Source organism: Puma concolor, chromosome B4, assembly GCF_028749965.1.
Source record: "Puma concolor isolate L17-30 chromosome B4, mPumCon1.1.hap2, whole genome shotgun sequence".
In the NCBI taxonomy this organism is placed as follows: Eukaryota; Metazoa; Chordata; class Mammalia; order Carnivora; family Felidae; genus Puma; species Puma concolor.
In genome coordinates this window covers 138,632,471-138,655,953 of record NC_141673.1, presented here as the reverse complement: position 1 = coordinate 138,655,953, position 23,483 = coordinate 138,632,471, and the positions used below count along the sequence as shown (strand labels likewise).

General features: G+C 54.7%; 1 protein-coding gene and 1 long non-coding RNA gene across 2 annotated transcripts; both read left to right on the top strand.

Moving 5' to 3' along the window:
* Window positions 1–37: 37 nt before the first annotated feature.
* On the top strand, window positions 38–6,927 carry LOC147579552 (uncharacterized). The gene is made up of 4 exons (XM_086715050.1): window positions 38–1,509; window positions 1,889–2,031; window positions 5,884–5,994; window positions 6,669–6,927. The coding sequence occupies exons 1-4, from the start codon at window positions 1,486–1,488 to the stop codon at window positions 6,766–6,768; spliced, it is 378 nt and encodes a 125-aa protein (XP_086571176.1). The 5' UTR covers window positions 38–1,485; the 3' UTR covers window positions 6,769–6,927.
* A 332-nt stretch (window positions 6,928–7,259) lies between these two features.
* On the top strand, window positions 7,260–17,630 carry LOC147579551 (uncharacterized). Its single transcript, XR_015254072.1, has 3 exons — window positions 7,260–9,010; window positions 9,323–9,529; window positions 15,350–17,630. It is a non-coding gene; the product is annotated as an uncharacterized LOC147579551 (long non-coding RNA).
* The last annotated feature ends 5,853 nt before the right edge of the window (window positions 17,631–23,483 follow it).

Here is a 23,483-nt window from a genome sequence, read left to right as displayed (position 1 = left end):
CCATTTTTGTGCGTTTTGGAGAGGCGATGAAACCTAGCAGTGGGGAGGGTAATGAAAAGAGAGAAGCCCAAGGAAGGCAAACCTTGAATGTTTATTTCAAGTAAAATGGAGAAGTCAGTAGCAAAGAGCAGTTAAGAGGCAGCGCAGAGCCCTGGAGACCTGGGCGGGTTACAGGTGGGAAGGCAGCCTGATGGTGGGTTTCTGTCACCTGCGGTCTCCGGGATGCACCGTGCTCTGACGGTACAGGACGGGGTGGGGGGGGGGGGATGCGAACCACCTGTCCAGCCCCTGAGATGGTTATTCCCGCATTTGCTGGCATCCCCCAGAGGCCACACCAGATCACCCGGGGGTCAGAGGGACCTTGCCCAGGTTGAGGCGGTGTTTGGTGCCGTGGATGCTGCCCTGAGGCTCTCATCAGCTCACACAATGGCTGTCAGCCCTGGGAGGGTCACAAAGCCCCTGGCCCATCTTGCCTTAAGTCCTTTCCCCCAACACCCCGTCCCCACCACGCGTGTTTCCTCGTGTGTACAATGAAGAACATGGGCACCGGGGCCGGACAGACCGGACTCTCCAGGCTTGCGCCTGCAGCTGGCTGCTGACAGCCCGGGGCGCTCTGCTTCTCCGTGAGGCTAGCAGGTGTTCCCGCAGCCCCTCCTGGGCGCTGGGCACCGTCGTGAGCACTCTGCGGGCACAGGAGCCCGCCACCAGCCTGTGCACGAGCTGCGTCAGCAGCCTCCCCGTCTTGCAGACGAGGAAGCTGAGACATGAGGAGCTTGAGAAATCTGCCGGATGCCCCACAGCTGGGAGGTGACGGGGCCGGGATCGCACGCGGGGCTGTGCCCTCGGCCACACTGCGCGGCCTCTCCATTGCCCCTTCGCCTCCGCCGTGACTGAGGACTCTGATAGTGCCTCTCTCGAGCACCTGTGAGCGTTAGAAATCATCTCCTTAACATGCCCGGCATGCAGTGGGCGCTTAATAAATGACAGCTGCTGTTGCCATCGCCTTTAAGAGACCCCTGCAGCTCTAACTCTCCGTGCGGCCTGGCGACTTGGCCTTGGCCTCCACCGAGGAACTTCCGCCCCTGAGTCCAAGGGAAAAGACGAGGTGGGAAGGGGCTGGGGCCGAGAGGACACTGAGGCAGGGTCTGGGGCAGGAATGCCCCAACGCAGTGCAGCTGGGAAGGCCCTCCCGGCGTGGGAGAGGAGGGCGGGCCTGACTGCAGCCCTTTTGGCTGGGCCGGGGGCTGAGCCTGATGGAGCTGAGCCTCCCCGCAGCCCCCGACTGCCGGGATTGGCAGAACGCCTACAGGTCGTGCACTGGCAACGCCTCCACGTGCCGGACGGAGCGTCCAGGTGTCAGGGCCACTGCTCCCTCGGGGCGCCCAGCCAGCCGTCACCGCAGCGGTTCAGACGTGCATGATGGTCCCACCTGCCAGAGGGAACACTGACGTCACCCTCCAGGGACAAAAGGATTCCACCTCCTAAATGCTTCAGGAAGGGAAGGGGAAGGTGAGGGACCGGCTAGCTTCAGAGGTCGTCCTCTACCGCGCTCAGCGTCAACCAGGTCCTGCCGTGGCGCCTGGGCCCCGCTGGAGAGTGGGCATTTAACCCCTGCTTTCCCGCTGTCGGCCCAGCTCAGCCCTTGCGAGTATGGGGGACCTGTGTGCCTGCTGACACACAGCTAGAAGGGGACGAGGCGTCTCTGTGCGCCTTCCACCCAGCCTCCCGTGATTCAGCCGAAGCAGGTCTTAGAATCACAGGCGTCTTGTGGGAACCGTCCTGCGGGCATTTTAACGGGCGCTGGGGGCTCCCGTGGGGAGTCCGTGGGCCAGCGCAGGAGCAAGCGGTTGTGCAAAGACCTCCTGATGAGCCCCTGACCCTCCTTCAGGTGTTCCCGGAGCCGGGCTGCGGGGGAGGGCCCAGGCAGGCTGGAAAGAAGGTGACAAGCTCCCCACCACCCCCAGAGACCCCCAGAGACCCCAGACCACCGCCTGCCGTTTCCATCACTTCCATCATGACGCCAAGCAGCAGGTAGGACACACACCCTCCAGGATCCCTCAGACGCAGATCACTGATATCAATGGGGTTCTCTTCTGTTCATAGGTGGGAAACGGAGGCGGCAAGGTCAAGGTGGGCCAGAGCTGAGAACGTTCCCTCCTCTCCCCTCCCCTTGGTTTTACTCTCCTGAATACACTTTTTGAAACACGTTCACCATTGTCCTTCTCATTCAAGCAAGGTCATCAGCCAGTTGGGCCACATGGCTCAGCCCCTCTCCCAGCCTGAGGGATTAGGGACAGGGACACCACCCCGAGGGGACGCGGTTGGGCAGGGGCTCCCTGATTCTGTGGGGTCCCCTGCCTTGGCTGCTGGTCCAAAACCCACCGTGGGTGTGTGAGCCTCTGGCCGTGCCTGGAAGGCACACGGGGCCCTCCTGGCAGCCACCTCCATGCGGGACATGGCTCTGACTCAGTGCATCCTGTGTCACTTGTCAGACTCGGGCCCCTCAGTACACCTGTGTCTGTCTTCAGCCCCCTCCACACGTCCCCTCTCTCATCCTTCCTGTTCGTCCTTCCCACACGGCCAGGCCAGGACCTGTCTCGTGTCCCCTGACACCAAGGTGGATATCTGTAAACTGTGGTCCCCATAATATGTAGGTCCCCGGCCTTGCAGGAGGTCAGGCAGGGGGCAACGTGGGCTCTGGAGCACCAGAGAGGAGCCCCTGCAAGGTCCTGGACTAGAGAGAGTCCCGGAGGGTGTAAGGACCCTGTAGACCAGCTTCCTTTGCAGAGTCTCTTAGGAACAGCCATCCCTCCCCCACATTCCCTGTTTTTTTTCAATCACTGAAGAATTGGACCTAACCTCCCTTCATCCCCCCAAAAGGTGCTATCTGACCGCAGTTTCAGAAGAACATTCCATCCAGCCCTGGGGAAGGAATTTATAAATATTACCATAGGCTTCTCATACCAAGCCTCTCATAAATCAGCGCTCGGGGCTCCTGGACCTCCCAGACTATATAAAACCACTCCTGTGTTTCCAATTTTAAGTCAAACACAGCCCAGCCCTGCTGGCCTCTGTTGATCCTCACGGATTCCTGGGGCTGATCAAAGGTTCCCCCAGCCAGCCAGCTAAAAAACGACTCTCTGGTGCCCGTTGGAGAATTTAAAATGAAAACGCATGTATGAGGTAGGGACTGCCCCGCGGTGAATGGAAGCAGTGGGGGAGACGGGGTGTGTTTCTCCCCCAAAAGGCAAAGCACAAACAAAGAGAAGATTCTGAGGAAGATCTGGGCCCCGCCCACCTGCAGACCTCCCACCATCTGCTTTTCTGGTGGTTGTTTCCCTAACAGCCAGGAGCCTGGACCCACCCAGAGGGGGCAAGGGAGTCGGACCCGGAACCAGAAAGGACCCTCCCTGGCCCTCCTGCCAAGTGCTGGGCGCCGGGAGGAAGGGACAGTCGGGGATGCGCCATGGGAATCAGGCTCGGATAGACCTGGGGAGGGCAACACGGTGTCCACACCCCCAGGGGAAAGTACCTACAGGGACGGTCAGCAACGAGGTTCTTGCACAGTCCCCCAAACACCTTCTCTCGGGTCTTCCGTTGCTTTCTAGTGTGTTCCGAATTAGCAGGGAGGGGACAGGAGCCAGGCACTTGGCCCAGAAGCAGGGGAAACACCTGAGCTAAATGTTGGGCGGGTGCGGGCCGGCCACCTCGTGCTGCCCTGAAGGGCTGGAGTAACCGAGCATCTGTGCCCCCCCACCCCGGCCCAAAAAACAGCCCGTGCAAGCCTGCCAGCCACAGGCGGGGCTCGCCCCTCTCAGTCCCCGCTGAGCTGGTCTCGTCTACAGGTCACTACATGCCCCCCAGACTCCAGTTTGGACGGCTTCCCTGTGATAGAGGCACGGCTCACTCTGAGGGAGATGCTTACCCCCCTCTCCCCACCCCGGGACCAGGACCCCGTGAAATGCTGCATGAGCGGCCCTGACTCATTTCCGCCTCAAAACAGGCGGTGTGGCAGCTACGCTTTTGAGCCCATTTCAGAGAAGGGAAGACTGAGACCTCGAGCGTTCAAACAACGTCCCCAACGTCACACATCTAGTACATTCGAGTTCGAAGCTGGGTCTGACTGGCTCCAAGCTCCCCCTTCAGCACCGCCACCAAGAAGCTTCTCTGAGCAAGCAGCCTGAGACCGGGGGTAAGCTGGTCTTACGGAAGCTATGGGAGCTGCAGCGGGGCGGCAAAAGGCGTGGAGCAGGAAAGGCCTCGGAGAGACCACCGCCACTGGGCAGCATTTGGGCAGCCAGCACCTGGGGGAGAGAAAGACCTGGAACAGCGCTGAGGAACCCAGGAGCCAGGAGCCACGAGAGCCGCTGGGTCACAGTTCAGGTGGCCTCAGAGGGGGTGCCGTCAAAAGGTCCTGGGGGCGCCGGGATGGCTTCGTCGGTTGAGCGTCCGATTCCTGGCTTCCGCTCAGGTCACGATCTCACGGTTTCGCGAGTTCGAGCCCCGCAGCGGGCTCTGTGCTGACAGTGCGGAGCCTGCTTGTGATTCTCTCTCTCCCTCTCTCTCTCTCAAAGAAACGTTTAAGAAAAGAAAAGAAAGAAAGGCGCCACAACCCAGGGCACCTCTTCGCCCTCCCGCCCCGCTGCTGGCGGTGAACGTGGGCATGGGTGCTGCTCCTCCTGGGAAGCAGAGGCAGCCACGTCACCAGGACAGAATATGCTCCGGCCGCACCTTTGTGACAGGAGATGTGCATCAGTACAGAGCTCTGTGCAGGTGTCTCTCTGGCCACAGCTGGGCCCAGGCCTCTGTCATCGTACAGAACAGCTGGGCAACGTCTGGGCCCAGGGAGAGCCCTGCCTCCCACCCAAAGTCACATCGCAGGGTCCAGGTGATGGGCAATCAGAAAAGACACATGTCCTCTATTACAGGTTGAATGATGTCCTCCCCCCCCCCGCCCCCCCCACAAATTCAGACCTCAGAATGAGACCTTAGTTGGAGACAGGGTCTTTATGGAGACAATCGAGTTAAAACAAGGACGTTAAGGTGGGTCCCCAATCCAATACTGTTGACGTCCTTACAAGAAGGGGACATCTGGAGACAGAGGGACGACCATGTGAGCACGCGGGGAGAAGACGGTGTCTGCGCGCCCAGGAGAGCAGCCCCAGGAGGAGCCAGGGCCGCCCACACCCGGATCTCAGGCTTGCGGCCTCCAGATGTGAGGTGTTTACGGCCCCCGGGGCCAAGGTGGCTTGTGACAGCAATGCCAGCAAATATGTCCCCAGAGGGAGGCTGGACGTATTCGCAGACCCCTTTCTTCCTCTGATCCCCAGCACGGCTGCTGGGGGCCCGTGCGGAACTGACTTCCTCCTGGGCTCTGTGGGCAGCTCAGCCAGTCGGACGCCCCTGGCTCTGGAGAAGGTGCGGACAGGAAGGAGGGGGCAGGAACATTCCACACAGTGCAGGGCAAGGCTTTCCATGCATTCTGCCACTGCGTCACAGACTCGGGAGCGGCTGTTGGTGTCGGAAGCCTGGCTCAGCACGTCGGGGGGGTAGTCAGCGAGGCCCGGGGTGCGGCCTCTCCGTCCCTGTGCGCAGACACACACAGGCCCGAGGTGGGGATAGACACGTCCCCTTAGATCCGCTCATCGTCTCAGGTTATCTGGCCTAATCTCCCACCCGGGACCAAAGGCCTCAAAGGGACAGCATCCCGGAAAGGTGGCAACTTTGTACGTCCTCGGAATGCGTCCATCTAGGAGAGCTCGAGGCCAATTGTCCAGCGGTCGGGTAACTTTGATCCTTCGAAAGCGCTTCTTTGTGGAGTCTGAAATGTGCCTCTGTACACTTCACTCACTGGCCCTTTCTTTCCTTCTGCCTTCGTTCTAGGCAGATTCCAGAGCAGGGGACAGTACGCGTTCCCACATCTCCAGGTGTCCATACTTCAGAGCGCTGCGGATACGATCGCGTCCCCGCCTGCAGCCTCCCCTCATCTCCAGGGTAAGCAGTACTAACTCCTTCAACAGCTTCTTTGGATGACACGTGTTCAGACCCCCTCACCTCTTGACCCATGTCAGCTTTTCTGAAGCCCTCGTGGTGACGCATCGCCGGACCCCAGCGGCGTTTGACCGGCGCCCGTGGCGATGGGGCCACACGTCCCCATCCTGAACACGGCACTTCTAAGAATAAAGCTCCGGGTCAAACCACACTCGTGTTCCAACGCTGTGTCACTCCTTCAACCGATGTCATCGAACGCGTGTGCGCGCGTGTGCTAGGCTTCAGGGGACACAGGTGCAGATCAGACAGCACACGATTGCACGGGGGACGGATAGGGAAGGGGTCTGAGAGCGTAGAGGAGAGGGGGCCTGTAGTGCTGGGCGCGGAGGGGCAGGGACCTGCGGGGAAGAAGGAAGCCACCCAGCCCCGCCGCGGCCGGTCCTGAAGGCGGCCAGGCAGATGCGGTGGGTGGGGAGGAGGTGGGCAGGCCTGGGTTTGCTGTTCCCCAGCCGAAGGAACAGCGTGGGAGAAGGCACCACGTGCTTCTGCCTCCTCGTTGTGCAACGACCTTCTAGGCGTCCTCACAAACTCGGCTCCGGTGTCTCATCCACTGGGAAGGCTGACTTTCCCATCCCCCACCCTCCTGGTTAGATCAGCACCTTCTCTCTGTCGTCCAGAGCCCTCGCAGCAGATCTGTGGCCTCTGCGTGTATCTGGTGACATCAGCCTGACCCGTTGGTCTCCCGTGTCCCCGCCGAGCGGCCACCCCTCCGGCTGAATGCCTGGCACAGAGCCCGGCCAGAGTCGGTGTCCACAGCAAGCGAGCCGCGTGGATGCGTGGTGGCCGAGTACAGCCCAGCGAGAGGCGTCAGCACCATCGTAGGAAGGTGGGCGGTGGAATGAGGTGATGAAAAGCTCCCTCTGTCGTTCCGGGGGCCAGGGGGTGTCTGGGCTGGATGCTGCTCGGGCCAGTGCTCTCCTGTCACTACCCCGAAATCCTGAGTGGCTTCTGAATTATTAAGAATGAGGGGCCCATGGGGCGCCTGGGTGGCTCATTCGGTTGAGCGTCCGACTTCGGCTTGGGTCGTGATCTCGCAGTTTGTGAGTTCGAACCCCGCGTCGGGCTCTGTGCTGACAGCTCGGAGCCTGGAGCCTACTTCTGAGTCTGTGTCTCCCTCTCTCTCTGCCCCTCCCCCACTCATGCTCTGTCTCTCTCCGTCTCTCAAAAATGAATAAATGATAAGAAAAAATTAAAAAAAAAAAAAGAATGAGGGGCCCACATTTTCCTTTTCGGCTGGACCCCATAAATCACATAGCTGGTCCTGTGCATCGTGACATCCTTAGCTGGTGGTGCAGGGGCCTGCCACGCAGGGGACAGTTCAGCAGGTGCGTGGACTGTCAGGTGCCCACAGACGGCACGGAAAAGTGGTCAGAGGGAAGAAGAGAACCAGGCCCTAGCAGTACGGAGGACTCAGGAGGGGAGGGCTTCGGAGAGAACCCTGTGTGCCCCGCGTTCTGTGGCCTAGGCCGTGGTGAGGGTGCCTGAGTGTTTGCCCCTGGGGCTCAGGGTCCCACCGGTTGAGGCCTAGATCCGCTGAAGGCCTGCTGTCCTCAGCCTGTCTCTGTTGCCCCTCAGCCCCTTCTATTCTCTGACCCTGAAGAGCAAAGCGGGATGTCTACACAGAGGCTGGTGTTTGTTTCCACACAGCCTGCTGGCACATTTGCCTTGTCCTTCCAGCAGCTTCTTTCTCCAGAAAGCACTGCTGGGATTGCCAGATTAGCATCGGAATGGGGAGAGGGCCACTCCTACAATAGCAATCCCCTGTGGACGGAAGAGAGCCGGACATCAAATGATGCCTTACCTTCCAACCCCGAGGCACGCTCCGCCAGGCCAGCCGGCTCGGGCCCCTCCACAGCAGGCTTAGAGCTCTGGAACTTTCCCGGGGCCTTCTCAGCCAAGACAGCAGATCTCCTTGGGGAAGAGATCCTAATAACTAAGAAAGTGTGATCGGCCTGGCCTGCGATGGTAAATTCTCCCCCACCGACCCCGTCTCCGATGGCCATCACCACCACCACCACCGATGCAGGAAAAGAAAATACTCCACAGTGAGTGGGTTAAGGCCTTTCGGTTCAGACAGGGAGGTTAGGCAGAAGCCGGGAAAGTGTTGGCTCTCGTTTCTTGTTGAGAACTGAACCACAAGAAACGGTCTGAGACGGCCACCGGGAAGATTCTGATTAGTTGTGGCACAGGTTTCGAGATGTCTGCAGAGACGAAACTGGAGTGAACGCGGCCTGTGTGAGAGCACTGATCTTTGTGTATATGGTGGTGGGGGCGGGGGTCGTTGCATCCCCGAAGCCCCATCCAGTGCTGGGCCCCGGGGGTGTACGTAAGCAAGCGTCTGAGGTGACGCACGAAAGGTTCTTTAGAATATCCCAAGAGAGACGGGCCCCATTTCCAAGAACCAGGCTATCCAAATAAAAATCCCATCCAAAGTCCACTACCTCGTTTTAAAAGGAAGCTCTCAGTTCTTCAGTCCCGGGTCTTTGTGGCCTTACGTGAAGCCCAGACCCCGCACAGTCACAGCCTAAAAAATACAGCGGTATTTTTACAGGAGACGCTCCCAGAATGGGGCAAGACTCCACTTGTAACACAAAACCCGTGAGGAAACTTTACTTCTGTTGCCAAATAGAGGTTCCCACTCAAAGGGAACCAGAACAGCCAAAGAGGTTTTGCAAGAAGCAAGCCCTCTGTCGAAACCGCTGCGGGGACGTCAGGAAACTCCGAGGAATGGCTGAAAACAGATTTGTTCCACTGAGAACACAGGGACTTGAGCAAGGCGAGTGAGACCGGGTGTGGGAACCTGGGCTTGTCAACATTCTCATTTCTAGCCTTCGTCACCGTGCGGGGCAGGGGACGACAAGAGGACAGACCCCCCACGTGGGACTATGTCCTTGTGTGGCCTCCTTCCCTACCGTGAAGACAAAGCTATACGGATGACATCTGGAGAATGAACAACCAGGTATTTATTTCAATGCAGCTTGTTCGTTCGTTTGTTCGTTCATTCGTTCATTTGTTCATTCATCCATTTGTTCATTCATTCGTTCATTCATTCATTCATTCGTTCGTTCGTTCGTTCATTTATTCATTCATTCATTTGTTTGTTCATTTATTCATTCATTCATTCATTTGTTCATTTGTTTGTTCATTCGTTCGTTCATTTGTTCATTCATTCATTCATTCGTTCATTCACTCGTTCATTTGTTCATTCACTGATTCATTCATTCACTCGTGTAAGAGTCTTACAATTAATTACGTGTTGAATGTCTGCCAGGAGCCAGGCGCGAAGCTGTTTGCTGGACACGGAGACACTCCCGTCCTCAGGTAACTAATGCTGAGTGAACCACACACACACACACCGGGGAGCTGCAGACATCTGGGAACTCAGTGGCTCCAGCACCGAAGCGTCCCCAGGGGAATTGCAAGAGACGCGTGGTGTCCTCAGGACGGTACAGGCTGTGTGACTGCATATTCCCAGTAGGTGAGAGCCTCGGGTTTGATTAGACCTCGACAGAAAGTAGATCCTACACTTCCTGTTTTACGTCTGGTGATCGCAAGAATTTCCCCGGCCCAGCTTCTGGCTCTGTCAATCCCAAACCTCCTTTCTCTTCTGCTTCAGAGGGCCCCCTTCTCTTCAGAGGGCCCCATCCCTCTGGGGCCCTGCGTTCATGTTATAGTAGCATCACGGGCCGTGTACCTCCATGCGATCATGCCAGTGGTGGTGGGAGTACTCCTGAAAACTCCTGTCCTAGCAGGACATCTGTGTGCATGGTGGCTGGTCACACAGGGAAGGGACGGTGGACGTGGCCGCACTTAAATAGCTGACCTTTGCAAATTGTACAACATGTGACCCTGGGAACAACTGTAGGGCCCCTCTCAGGCTAGGAGGGGGTCCCGGGAGAGAGGGCCCCTGAAGCAGAAGCTGGAGCTTGCTTTCATCCAGGTCGACACGTAGCCGGGTGAAGGACGGAGCCTTCCATATCCTTGACTCCTCTCGACTTATCCTGCCGAGTGCAAAGACAAGTCGTGATGATGGCCTGGGGGTTGCCTCAGGTCTGCGTCGAGACGCACAGACACACATTTAAATCGGGCTCTTGACAAATGCCAATAAAAGGTGCTGTGACGCTAGACCCTTGCTTCTTCTGTTGGGTCTGACCTCTTCTCTGCCTCTGCACGCTCCTCCCCCACTTTCCCGGCATGCGGACTTCTCTCTGCCAGACGGCTCTTTCCAGGGCTTGCCACCTTCATTTCTCCTGGTAAATCTACTCCTGGCTTTCTTTCCATTCTCAACATATGTAGACCTATATTGTTCTGTCTCCTCCCCTCTGCCCTCCTCCTCCCTTCCCCTCTGCCTTCCCCTCTCCCCCTCCCACCCTCCTTTTCTCCTCTCCCCCTGTCTCCTCCCCTCCCATCCTCTCCCCTCCCATGCCTCCCTTCCTCTCCAATCCCTCCTTCCCGCTCTGCCCCCAGCCCCCTCCCCTTCTCAACCCCTTCCCTCCCCCCCCTTCTCTTCTCTCTTCCTCTCTCTCCTCTCTCTCGCTTTCTTGGTCATCTCTCTATTCCAAGATCTCTGCCCCGCTGTCTCTTTTCCCCTCCTGGCTTTTACTCTAACCTTTCTCTCCATTACTTCTGCCTCTGTGTGTTCAGATCTTTCGCTCTTGGCTCTTTCCCCCAACTTTCCCTGCTGCCTGCCACTTCTTTCCAAATACAACCCGACCTCCACTCTGTCCTAAAATATTTTTTTCCCCCTATTTATTCACTACTTGTTTAAGAACTTGATCTGGAGACAGAGCCTTACTGCAGATTGGTTTTCCTTCCTGAGGCATGAGAGCCTTTGAGCAGCCCTTCCCTTCTGGCTACAGCACAGGGAGCAAGGCCAGAAACAGTCGGAGCTTGTCCAGGGCCCTTTGCTGTTGTTTTTTCAGGCATGCCATAGAGGGGAAGGTCTCTCGGTACATCCTGTATCTCAGACGCAGTGGGGAAGCCAAGAAGAGAAGCCCATGGCAGCTGTTTGGGAATCCTTCTCAGCACTTTTTTATTCTGTTGTCTGACTTTGTACAGAAACCTACACCTGTATGTGTATCACTCAGTCAAGTTCTGCTGGAATGCCTTCTGTGAGCCGTGAAGAGCAAAACCAGTCCTTGTCCTCAACAAGCTTATTCTTTAGTGTCTGTGGGCACAAACCTATTACCTGTAAACAGTCAGAGGACATGTAAGTAACAAAATGTATGCTGCTGACCATAAACGCACTAACTCAGAGAGAGAGAGAGAGAGAGCCTAGAATCAAAGAAGATTTTAGGAGGGGTGGGGCTGGTGTTGCCCCCGCAGGGGGAGTGGGCTTGGAGTCTGCAGAGGGAGATGTCTGCAGAGGAGGATGTCTTATAGGAGGAACAACAGCACGAGCAAAGCCACACCTTGGGCACTAGCCAGCATCCAAGGAGAGCAGGAGACAGCCTGAAAGAACAGTGATGGTAGATGCCGGGGTGGGTAATGTGGGGCTTCCACAGGGTGGAGACAAGGCATTGGGGACTCCTAGTCTGCCTGAGTGGCTAGAACAAAATACCAAGACTATAAGACATAATATCAACATATAAAAATCAACTTTATTTCTATGTATACTAGCAGCGACCACCTGGACACTGAAATTAAAAATAAAATACCATTTACAATTGCTAAGAAAAATAATAGCAATACCTAGGTGTAAAACTAACAAAATACACGTAGGACTTTTATGATAAAAACTGCCGAAAAAAAATCAGAGAAGATCTAAACAAATGTAAAGACATACCATGTTCATGGATTGGAAGACTCAACATCTTAAAGATGTCAATTCTCCCCAAACTGACAGACAGGTTTAAAGCAGTTCCTATCAAAATCCCAGCAAGACTTCTGTAGATATGACAAGATTATTCCAAAATTGGTATCGAAAGGCAAAGAAACTACAAGAGCTAAACAATTTTGAACAAGAATCATACAGCGGAGAAACACAACAAACGAACAAAGAAAAAAGTAGGCAAACCGAAAAAACTGACTCTTAACTATAGAGCACAAACTGATGGTTACCAGAGGGGAGGTGGGTAGGAGGATGGGTGAAATTCGTGAAGGGGATTAAGAGTACACTCATCATGATGATCACTGAGAAATGAATAGAATTGTTGAATCCCTATATTGTACACCTGAAGCTAATATAACACTGTATGATTCCTATACTGGAATTAAATTTTTTTAAATAAAAAATTAAGAATCATAAAGTGGAAGACAACAGTACACCCAATGTCAATACTTACTGTAGACCTACAGGAATCAAGACAGCAGAGCATTATTGGCTGAGGGACAAACACGTGGATCAGTGGAACTGAATAGAGAACCCAGAAATGAACCCACATGAAGATACCTGAGTCATATTCCGATTCACTGGAAGGCAGAGAGCCTTTTTAAAGAAATGGTGCTGGGGGCGCCTGGGTGGCGCAGTCGGTTAAGCGTCCGACTTCAGCCAGGTCACGATCTCGCGGTCCGGGAGTTCGAGCCCCGCGTCGGGCTCTGGGCTGATGGCTCAGAGCCTGGAGCCTGTTTCCGATTCTGTGTCTCCCTCTCTCTCTCTGCCCCTCCCCCGTTCATGCTCAGTCTCTCTCTGTCCCAAAAATAAATAATCGTTGAAAATTAAAAAAAAAATTAAAAAAAAAAAAAAAAAAAAGAAATGGTGCTGGTGCGATTGGGTCAGAAAAAAATTACTTCAACCTAACCTAAGTCACACCTTATACAAAAATTAGCTCAAAATGGAGCACAGATGTAAAAAAAAAAAAAAAAAAAAAAAATCTTTGGGACCTAGGACTAGGCAAAGTGTTTCTGGATTTGATACCAAAAATATGATCAAAAAAAAGGAAACAGTGATACACCAGACTTCATCAGAATTAAAACCTTATACTCCACAAAACACCCTGTTTAGAGAATGAAAGTACAACCTATAGACTAGGAGAAAACATTTGCAAACCACCTATTTGACAATGGACTACTCACTGTCTAGAATATATAAGGAATTCTCAAAATGCAACAGTAAAAAAAAAAAGAAGAAGAAAGTTCCAATGAGAAAATGACAAGCCAAAGAACCTGAGACATTTCACTGAAGAAGATCTACAAACAGAAAATCAACTCAAGAAAAGGTTCTCAACATCATCATTCATTAGGGAAATGCAAAGTAAAACCACAATGAGAGCTCACTGTCTCCAGAATTATTGAAACAAAAAACAATAGCGAAACCAAATGCTGGTGATGAGGTGGGGAACTGGATTACTCATGCATTACTGATGGGGATAGAAAATGGTACAACCACTCTGGAAAGGAGTTTGACATTTTCTTAAACAGACACACACACACACAAACTAAACGTGCAGTGATCCAGTAATTACACTCCTAGGCATTTACCCCAGAGAAAGAAAAACTTATAGTCACATTAAAAAAAAAAAAAATAGTATACAGATGCTTTACAGTTGCTTTATTTGTAATGGTCCCCGGCTGGAAACAATCCAGACATTCTTCAATGGGGGAACCGCAAATGGTGGTTCATCCACATGTGGAAAATTACTCATCACGAAAAAAAAAAAAAAGGAACTGCTCATACACACAGTAACCTAGATGAATCTCCAAAGAATTATGCTGAGTGAAAATAATCTAATCCCGAAATGCCACGTGCCATATGATTCCGTTTAGACAACGTCCTCGAAACGACACAGCTATAGAAATGGAGGACAGATCAGTAGCTGCCAGGAGTTAAGGTAGAAATGGCGGCTAAAGTGGGCGTGGCTGTCAAAGGGCTTCAGGAGGGATCCTGGCAACGATGGAGACATTCTGGACCTTGTGTGCTAATGTCAGTATCTTGGTTGTGATACTGGACTTCAGTTTTGCAAAATATTACCACGGGGAAAATTGCTAAAGCGTGCACTGAATCCCTCTCCATTATTTCTTAAAGTTACACATGTGCTGCAAACTTGTATATTACAAGCTGAAAGTCTGGGTAGTCAACAGGCAAATTTTACACTCAGGGTGCTGAGAAATTACTCCCCGAAAGGGAAGCCATTCTTGGGCAGGTTACTTGCAGTCACAGGCAATGCAGCCACAGACAAACGCACAAATTCTGTCATTTTACAGATGTGCCAGAGGGTGGAAAAGGTGGAGAAGCTTTGAGTGAAGGCATTGAGAAAATCCTCACCCCCCAAATGAAAATAACGAAATAAGAAATGAAATACGATTACTTCTTTGAGATTAAAGACCAGAATGCAATACAGTCTCTCAGTACTGTTCAGTACAGTAAATCCAGTGAAACCAGGTTTCTTTTTCCTTTTTAAATATTGTTTTTTAAATTTTAAAATAAGCTTCATGTCCAACGTGGGGCTCGAACTCACGACCCTTAGATCAAGAGTCACATGCTGTACTGGCTGAGCCAGCCAGGTGCCCCTAAAGCTGGATTTCTAAGCCTCAACATATGGTCAGTGTTTAATGTTAATTTTATGGAGAACTGTGTAAATATCTCCGAAATATGTGTTTTACTAGAATCCAGCTAGGGAGAAATATTAATAAAGTAGTTACTACAAATTTTTTTATTTTTATTTTTTTAAGTTTATTTATTTATTTTGAGAAAGAGAGACAGAGTGTGAGCGGGGGAAGGGCAGAGAGCGAGGGAGACACAGAATCCGAAGCAGGCTCCAGGTTCTGAGCTGTCAGCACAGAGCCCGACGCGGGGCTCGAACTCACGAACCACGAGATCATGACCTGAGCCAAAGTCGGACGCTTAACCGGTGGACGCTAAGCCACCCAGGTGCCCCAGGATTTGGATTATTTTAAGTAGTTTATTATTTTTTTTAAATGCTGAGAATAACATCCTGGTGTCCATTTTTTTGGAGACACAAATAATAATAATAATAATAATGCGCCCATTTAATGTGTATCCTGTAGGGGTGCCTAGGTGGCTCAGTCGGTTGAGCTTCCAACTCTTGATTTCGGCTCGGGTCATGATTTCAGTTTGTGAGTTCAAACCCCGCCTTGAGCCCTGTGCTGATTGCATGGAGCCTGCCTACTATTCTTTCTATTTCTCTTCTATTTCTCTTGCTATTTCTCTCTTTCTAGCCTTCCCTGCTCACATGCATGGGCTCTCTCTTTCAAAATAAATACATAAACTTTTTTTTTAAGTGTGTCGTTAAAAATAAGCAGTTGCTTAGGAAAAGCACATCTGATCAGAGACTAAAGAGAAAAAAAATTAATTAATTAATTAAAGTGTACAGGTTAATGTTTGTTCGTGTGTTCACAGAGCCGTGAAACCATCACCACGATCCGATTTTGGAACGTTTGGCAGTCAGTCTCCACCCCACTCACACACACCCGCGCGCACCCCCAGCCCTAAACAACCACTCACCGATAGGCTTTCTGTTCCTATCAATTTGCCTCCAGAGACGAATTCTGTACATTTCATATCAATGAAATCAGAAACGTGTGGTCTCTTAGGACCGCCTGCTCTCACTTAGCACAACGTTTGCAAGGGTCATCCGTGTGGCAGCGCGTGCTAGGACTTCATTTCTACTTCTTGCTGGGTAACGTGCCATCATGCGGATCTGTCACAGTTCGTTTATCCCCTCGGCACCTGATGGACATTGGGTCGTCTTCACTTCGCGGCTATTGTAAATAGTGCCGCTAAAAACATTCACGTAATTTGTGTGCGCGTGGATGACGCTTTCATTTTCTTGGGCTCACACCTACGAGTGGACTTTCTGGGTCATGTGGTGGGTAATGCTATGACTAACTTTAACCTGATGCCCCTTGGTGATTATTTAAGATCCTTCCTGTTAGGAAAATAATTGGTCAGAACATACGGGCCTCTTTGAGGATTCTGATGCATGGTGACAAATAACACGCCTCAAAATTATACCAGCTTCTGCTGCCTTAACCGTGAAAATGTGGGGTCAAGAGGCTCTTTAGGGCTCAGACCCACAGCCATCCCATCTCTGTTTGGACCTGCAGGGTCTCCCACGGCAGCCCGCTGGACAAGGCTTAGTAGAAGGAGCCAGAAGGTCTGGGTTCCTCTCCCAGGCCTGCTTCTCGCTGCTGGACGGGCCACCCGGAGGAAGTTATCTCTTCCTTGGCGAAAGGAAGAGAATCCCAGGAAGCTCCTTCCTCCCCTGGGATGAAAGGGGCCCTCAGTGCTGCGGCCACGGCCTGTGGGGTTCTCTCTCCTGAATGTCCCCCCACCCCAAGGCCGGTGTCTTCCTGGAGGCCGAGTGGACAGGCCGCCCCACGGGTCCGCCCAGTCAGCCGGCGGTCCACGCGCTAAGGGGTTGAGGGGAGCCCATGTCTCTGGCCCGGTCCACGGTGCCTGTGCCTGGACGGTGACCGGGGTTCAAAGTCTCTACCGCAAGCCCCGCGGAGCACCTGTCCCAGGGTTTATGGGAGATTGCACCTGCCTTCAGGGTGCTGAGAAAGTTATCAGAGGCCTGGAACCGGGAATCCGGCCTGGGGCCTGGTGTCAAGATTCCATCAGAATGAGACACGCGTCCCAACCCTCGTGTGGGGGCCACAGGGCGGACCGGGTCAAACGGACACACCCCTCGTCCGGAGAGACACCTGTTCCCGCCGGAGGAGACCTGAACGCTAGCTCGATTTCCCTTGCTAGGCCCAGAGGGCTTATCCGAGAGATGCAGACACTTAACTAAGATGTGCTGTTAGGCGTAAGCGTCTGCCACGTCCTGGGCACGTGGCACACGTCACTGGTAGTCCTCACAGCAATCTTGAGGGTGGGCCTTGCGCCTATTTCCCAGGTGAAGAAACTGAGATTCAGAGAGGTTAAGTAACTTGCCTGGGGCGCTGAAGCCAGAAGGCAGCAAAGCAGGGCTCAAGGCCGGGTCTGGCCCGTGCCGACATCCGTGACGCTCTTTTCATTTCGTGACGACGTGTTGGGGATGTGACCCGGGACCCACCTACGGGTCTTTCCCCGGGCCAGGAAGGACCCGCCGTGGGCCGGGTGGTGAGCGGCGGGGGAGGAGAGGGCGAGCGTGCTGAGGTCCCGGCCCCACCAGAGCCCGCTGGGGACCCACCCAAGCGCCCTCCCGGGCCCTGACGGTCTGGCCCCCCTCGTGTCGCTTCCCCCTCTTCCCCTGCAAAGCGCCTTGTGAAACGGGTTTCGCCCTCCAGCTCAGCTCTTGAGCCGGGGGAAGCTCTCGGGCCTCCTCGGGGTGTCTGTTGCTGGTGACAGGAATCGCTCGTGATGAGTCACCCCCAGAGCAGCGTATCAAAGAGCGGGGCAGACGCGGGTGGGTCTGGAGAGCGGCCGGTGTCAGCTCCGGGAAGCCGGCTGCTGGCGTGAGTCTGTGTGTGGGACAGAGGACAGTCCCCCAGGGAAGGAGCCTCGGGTCAGACCGCTGGCTGAGCAAAAGGCAGTCACGCGGCACTGAAGAAAGCAAACTCCATCTGTGTCTGGGATCCAGGGTGCCACAGGGTGGCACAGGGTGCCATCTGTGTCTGGGAGGTCAGGGCACCGCTCCTGACCCGCGAGGCCCGGCTGGAGGCCCCCGGGGGGGACAGGGCCGGCTGCCGGTGGTGTCAGCGGGCTGACCCCCCAGCGGGTCTGGGCGTCTCTGGGGGACGTGCCCGAACCCGCCGGCCTTTAGGGAGAAGAGCAGTTATCGGCGTGACCACCGTCAACATCGTCACTGCACGCCGACTGCTGTGGCCCCCAAGCCTGCGTCCTCCCCAAACCCACGCGTTGAAACCCAAGCCCCGCCGTGATGGTCCTAGGAGGCGGGGGCCTTTGGGAGGCGATGAGGTCCCAAGCTGGACGCTCCGTGAGGTATTAGTGCTCCTGCAAAAGAGACCCCTCCCACCGTGTGAGGACACATCAGGGGGACGACGTCGTCCTGTGGGCCACGAAGAGGGTTCTCACCCGACACCAGAGCCGCTGACATCTCGATCCTGGACTCCCAGCCCCTGGAACTGTGACGAATGAACGTCTGCAGTGTTTGTTCCAGCAGCTCACCAGACAACAGCCTCACGCTTGCCCCTCATCATTCAAAACATTCTCCCTGTGGTGTGGACCACGGTTCTCTCTATAGCATCTAGCTAAATTAATACTCACCTATTGGATGAACTGCTAGCCTTAGCTGAGGGTCCAAAGATACGGTGGAAGGCACGAAGAAGCAGGAGACAGGGTTCCCGCCCTCAAGAAACTTGCATTCAACGCAGGAGTCAAAATAGAGACTCACTGAGAATGATGCCCAACACCACACTGTGAATTGTAAGACTGTGTGGTTACAACTCAAATAGTATTGGGGGTTTAGAGAGGACAGAACACCGCAGCATTTAGAATCCTAGTTAGAGTAATCGGGGGAGGCTTCCCGGAGGTGGTGAGGCCCGAGTGAGTCTTTGAATGATGGGTTCAGAAGACGGAAGATGAACATGCGAGGTGGGAGGACCAGCATGAACTCAGTACTGAATTCAGAGCTGGCTCTAGGTGTGTGGCTTATTCACTCCTTGGCCCCACTACGATCCTCTACTCAAATAGTAGATGGTGGGGTGATACCATTTCTTGAGTCCCCACTAAGTGCCAGGCACCTGATGTAAATTACCTGCTTTAATTTTTGCAACAAAACTGATCATTACCCCCAGCTCCCGAATAGGAAAATTGGGGCTGACGGAGGTTAGGGAACTTGCCTGAGATCATACAGCGGAGTGGCCGAGAGGATTCCAACCTGGCCGTGCCGGGGCCCTTCCGTGGGACTTGCTGTCCCCTCCCCCACCCCCCGGCTGGCAGTAGCCAGCTTAGCTTTGTGCTCTGCCAGACGCCCCTAAAGGATTTTCCCCTATCCCAGCCACCACTCCTTGAAAGGCTGCTTCCACCAGGAAGCCTCTCCTGACCACTGTTCGGTCACACATGCTCACTCCTCCCTTGGGTTTAAAGCTCCCCGGGGTCACCATGCATCTTGTGATCGAAAGTGTCTTTAAATTAACATGGCGGGGGGGGGGGGGGGTTGGTACCTCGGTGGCTCAGTCGGTTAAGCGTCCAACTCTTGATCTTGGCTCAGGTCATGATCTCATGGTTCATGAGTTCAAGCCCCACGTCGGGCTCTGTGCTGTCAGTGTGGGATTCTCTCTCTGCTCCTCCCCCACTCGTGCGCTCTCTCTCCCTCTCAAATAAAACTTATAAACAAAATTTTATTTATTTATAATTTTTAAAAATGTTTTTTATTTATTTTTGAGACAGAGAGAAACGGAGCATGAGCAGGCGAGGGGCACAGAGAGAGGGAGACACAGAATCCGAAGCAGGTTCCAGGCTCTGAGCTGTCAGCCCCGAGCCTGACGCGGGGCTCGAACTCATAGACTGTGAGATCATGACCTGAGCTGAAGTCGGACGCTTAACCAACTGAGCCACCCAGGCACCCCATTAAAAACAAAATTTTAAAAATAAACATTGGCAGCGGCTGCCCCTGGGGGCAGAGACAGGAGAGGCACAAGGAAACTTTGGGGGTTGATGCTTGTGTTCATGATTTTGTTTGGGGTGATAGTTTCGTGGGTGTAGTCACATGTCAAAATGCCCACTTTAATTAAATATGTTCCGTGTCTCATTTGTCAATTATACCTCAACAAGGCTGCTCGAAAAAAATTCCAACTCTGGGCTATCTTACTCCAAAAAAACCCCAAAATTATGAGGGACAGGATATTTCCTTAGTGCCCACAGAAGACTGGTGTGCTGTCTACACAGGGCCCAGGACGGAGCTGGGCATGGTGTCCTGCTCCTCAGGTGCAAGCTGGGAAAGGCTCCCCCACCCCCCACGTCTCAGCACCAGCTTCACGCACAGAGGCACCAGGCACTGTGACATTAGGCTGTGCCGCAGCGACATGTCAGGAACCCAGCCTGTTCTTGCTATCTGTCCTTCAGAGCAGGTGTGGGCCAGGCACGGCACTGCCCATTTTGAACAGATAAGGAAATGGAGCCGGAGGCAGGAAAGGTTATAAACTTTCGTCACCTGTGGGTGAAGGTAGAAATAACTCACTTCTTCCTTCTCTAGCTGACTCAGGACAAAACCTGGCCTGAGGTCTGCACCCCATCACAGCACCCCCCCAAACGCCCTCCTGACTGGCCATGCACTAACAGCTGCTCAACTCAGCCTGCTAAGAGCACAAGGCCTCCTCATGCAGCCAGGGTGTCCAGCAGTGGGAGGCCTTTCCTTTTTGTCTACTCACCTGTTTCTTTCAACACAGCTGGGCTCAGTTATACTGGATTATGCACATTAGGACCATCATTCTCAACGTTTATTTATTTTTGGGACAGAGAGAGACAAAGCATGAACGGGGGAGGGGCAGAGAGAGAGGGAGACACAGAATCTGAAACAGGCTCCAGGCTCTGAGCCATCAGCCCAGAGCCCGACGCGGGGCTCGAACTCACGGACCGCGAGATCGTGACCTGGCTGAAGTCGGACGCTTAACCGACTGCGCCACCCAGGCGCCCCAGGACCATCATTCTTAGGACAACGGCATGATTTTTCCCCACCAGGGCATTGTTCCTTTTGCTGGAGGGATGAATTAATACTGTTGGGTTAACTCTGGATGCAGGGCTGCCATGTTCGGTGTTACAAGTTGTGCACTGCACAACTGAGGAGCTACCCACTGCACAGTGACATACCAGGAGGGATTTATGATTTAATGGGAACACAGAAATCATAATACAGGTCTCTCTTTGCTATAGATGAAGGGCTAGGAACAAGCACACTTGTCCATTCCAGTGACTAACGACAAATGGTATAGGACACGAGGCTAAGCCCAGGTTGAGGTCGGCGTGAGCTGGTTGTGGCCCTAGCCTAGCCAGGAACCAGCTGTTTCACCTTAGGCAGAAACCCTTAGTTGGGTGACTCCCAACAACATAAAACATGCCCCGGTTCTGTGGAAAGTATATAATTTAAGGATTAGGCATCATTACTTTAAAGATTAAAATCCAGCTGGACTGAAATAGCAGGGAAGCGTCCTCTGGCTGGATCTTTCTACAACTCTCTGCTGCGAGAGATAAGATTGGGGCCAATACAGGCTTCCGGGACAGGGGCGCTGGGGAGGAGAGGCCAGGTGGGGCCAGTCTTCCCTACAGGCTCCCAGAGAAGCAGGTGCACGTGCCCCCAATGGCCTGTGTTCTGTTTTATCCGGGCTCAGGCTCAACAAGGAGCCTTTCTGCGAGTTGAGTGGGGCCTGACTTCCTCGGGGAACTGTTCTGTGTCCTCGCGCGTGAGAACGCAAGCCAACCTTCCCATCTGGGTTTGCTAGGTTCCTTGGGAGGGCCGGGCTGGGCCGGCCTGCTGCACGAGTTCCAGAGGGGACAGAGACCTTGGAGTGGGCGGTGGGGACGCGCTCCAGAACCGGGGAGGGGACAAGGAACCCCACGGAGCCCGACCCAGGGGTTGCTGGCCGGACGCTGCTGACGCAGGGCTGCTTCTCGTGGTCGCTGATTGGAACCCAGCGAAACTAGCTGGTTAGTTCTCTCCACCGCTCAGGGCGGTTGTGGGACTTTGCGGAGGCCGCGGGGGTCGGGTGAGCCCCCCGCCCCGTGCTCCTTCCCCTGCAGCCGCGGCTGCGCCCCAGAACCTTGGCCCGGCCTGCCTGGGCCCCGAAGCCGGGACCCTCCGGGCGGGCGGCTTGAAAGCCGGCCTCAAATCCGTCTCAGCCCCTGGAGAGCCCCCCAGCCTGGAGGACAAGTTCAACTTCCCCGCAAGCTCCCCGCCCGCCTCTCCTCCTCCCGCGCCCGCCCGGGCGCCCCGCCTGCTGCAGGGGTGAGTCGGCGCCTCCCCACGCTACACTCCACACCCGCCACAGCCACACTCACACCTGCGTGCCCCCCAGTCAACCCCCCACAGCCACACTCACACCCATACACTCGACCTCACACATATACACACACACGCGTGTGCCCCCAGCACACCACAGGGACACGGCAGCAGGCACCTTGCAGGCGGGGGGGGGGGGGGGGGGGGGGGGGGGGGAGTTTGTCTCCAGTTCAGAGTGATGTCTGGCCCTGTAAACAGTTCACCAGTCACTCGGGGTGACGGAAAGTCCGTGACAGGCCCTCCAGCGCCGCGCCTCTGGGGCGCCCCGAGAGCCTCTGCTACGAGGACCCCCGAGGCCCAGGACCGGCGCCCTTGGCCCGGTCCCTGGCTGTCAGCAGCCATGTCCCACTTAGCTCAGGTGAAGCCTCGGTGGGCAGACCCCCCCCTTCCAGGGCCTTCTCCGGCCAGCGTCTCACAGATGTGGGCTGGGGTGACCATGGCCGCCGCCAGGGTGGGAAGCCAGAGACCCTGTGAACTCGTCCCCTGGCTGACCTCTGAGCGAAAGCCAGGTGTGGTGAGTTAGCGGGCCAGAGTGGCGAGGCCGGTGGGGCCGGACATCCCCAGATGTCCTCACCCTAATCCCCAGAACCTGCAAGTAGCCTGCCTTACACAGCAAGGGGGACCTTCAGTTGGGGTTGAGTTTATTTTTATTTTTTTTAATGTTTATTTTTCAGAGAGACAGAGACAGAATGCGAGTGGGTTAGGGGCAGAGACAGAGGGAGACACAGATCTGAAGCAGGCTCCAAGCTGTCAGCACAGAGCCCGACTCGAACTCACGAGCTGTGAGATCATGACCTGAGCTGAGGTCGGTCGCTCAACCGACTGAGCCACCCAGGCGCCCCAGATGGGGTTAAGTTCAAAGTCTTGATCTGGGGAATGGCTTTGAATTATGTGGGGGGGGGGGGGGGTCCATGTGATCACAGGGTCCCGGGACACAGAACATCCTTCTCCCCTCGCCCCCGGACGCCAGCCCCCTGGTTCTCAGGCCCATGGGTTTGAGTAACACCACCAGCCCCTCTGTATAGGGGGCAGGTGGGAGGTCACTGTCAGCAGTGGGGGTTCATGGAAGGCAGGGGACTCTGAGGAAGGGGCCGGGAGCCGTGGGCGGCCTCCAGCAAAAGGGAACGAACTCCCCCCTGAAGCCTCCAGAAGGAACAGCCTGCCCAAACCCGGGTCTCGGGCTTCGGACCTCCAGCGTCATGCAGGAATGCGTCCCCGTTGTCCTAATCCGCCCCTAAGTTTACGGTACTTGCTTAGCATATTTCCTACCGCATTAGGAAAGTAATGGGAGGGAAACGGGAAGAACAGAGGATTCAAATCCCCTGGAGAAGACGCTGGGGGCCTGTTTTCGCCAGCTCGGGCTGCCACGACAAAATACCACACCGGGGGCCTGACACAGCACACGTGAACTTCCCAGTCTGGAGGCTGGAGGTCCGAGATGAAGGCACCTGAGGGCTGGTTTCCTCTGAGGCCTCTCTCCTTGACCTGCGGACGGCCGCCCCTCTGTGCACACACCCTCCCGGGGTCTCCGTCCTGATCCCCTCTTACGGGGGCACCAGCCAGATTAGGTCATGGGCTCCATGTTGACTT